Source organism: Cyprinodon variegatus, unplaced genomic scaffold, assembly GCF_000732505.1.
Source record: "Cyprinodon variegatus isolate N-32 unplaced genomic scaffold, C_variegatus-1.0 Scaffold479, whole genome shotgun sequence".
Classification (NCBI taxonomy): Eukaryota; Metazoa; Chordata; class Actinopteri; order Cyprinodontiformes; family Cyprinodontidae; genus Cyprinodon; species Cyprinodon variegatus.
Genome location: NW_015150932.1, coordinates 623,044 through 624,159, shown reverse-complemented (window position 1 = coordinate 624,159; position 1,116 = coordinate 623,044). Strand labels below are relative to the sequence as shown.

The 1,116-nt window shown below is 56.4% G+C and overlaps 1 protein-coding gene across 1 annotated transcript in view; it reads left to right on the top strand.

Annotated features, from left to right (window-relative positions):
* The window catches only part of LOC107094339 (ubiquitin carboxyl-terminal hydrolase 2-like), a 49,178-nt gene that overhangs the window by 17,404 nt on the left and 30,658 nt on the right, over positions 1–1,116 (top strand). Inside the window, exon 3 of the mRNA XM_015389894.1 lies at positions 301–1,082. Coding sequence (XP_015245380.1) covers positions 354–1,082 — 729 coding nt within the window. The 5' untranslated portion in view covers positions 301–353. The remainder of the gene's footprint in view (positions 1–300; positions 1,083–1,116) is intronic.

Here is a 1,116-nt window from a genome sequence, read left to right as displayed (position 1 = left end):
AATAATGATCCATTGATTATTCCTGCTGACTGAACTTTTCCTTTAAAACCTGCATTTAGGCTATAATTATTAGGAATGCTAAAGGCCCACGCTGTAACGGCCTTTTTCGGTATTTAACTCTAAATCAGTTAAAAAATCTGAAAACTTATCAACAAATTGCCTAAATGCCACAGCTGGACTCGTCTCTCTGATTGGATGACCTCTGAAGGTAACCGTAGGGCTCCTGCAGGGCTACGCCTGCATGCCTGCTGCTCTGTTGAACTGATGAACGATGTTTGTGTCTCTTTGCTGTGTCTCCAGTCAATGCAGTCTTCCAGAGGCACTCCCCCCCCCGTGGCCTGGAAAGCAGCAGCATGTCCCGCATCTCCTCCACCCCCAAACGCTATGCAGGCTCCTCCTACACCAGCCACTACAGCTCCTACGGCTCCTCCGTGACCCCGGGCCTTAGCTCCTACGGCGAGCGGGACCGACTGTCCTCCTACAAGTCTCCCACCTCCTCGTCCTCCTCAGGATACACATCCAGCTACCTGAGCAGCTCCACCTTCCGCGACCGTAACTACAGTGCCTCCTCGGAGCCTGACAGAGACCGGGGCCGAACCATCCCACGTACCGACATCCTCGGGAGCAGCAGCAGCTACAGACGGAGCGAGAGCCTCAGCCGAACCCCCGCCAGGAGCTATGGAGCTCCAGGGCTGAGCGGGGGGTCGGCCTACTCAGGCTACAGCTATACTTCGTCCTTAGCCCCGTCCAGCTACCTCGCTTCTTCACCGGCAGCCTCTAGCATCTCACTGAACAGAAGAAAATCTGTTTCCCAGAGTGACCTGAGCAGAGACTTGTCCTCTCTGAGCCTCAGCAATGCTTCCTCCTCCACCCCGTCCTCCTCCACCAGTGCCCTGCAGAGCTACCGCAGTCGTACTAAGGAGGCGGCGGGGTCGTACGACGCAGGCTCCAGACCGGGCTGCTCCAACCTGCCTCGGAGTTCCACCCAGGAGGCCTTCAGCAGCAGCAGCAGAGTCAGCAGCTCCTCCCTATGGGAACCCAGCAGCAGCAGCCTGTCCGACAGCGCCAGCAGAAAGCCCACAGTAAGTCCTCTTTCTTCTTCTGCTCCTAAAACAT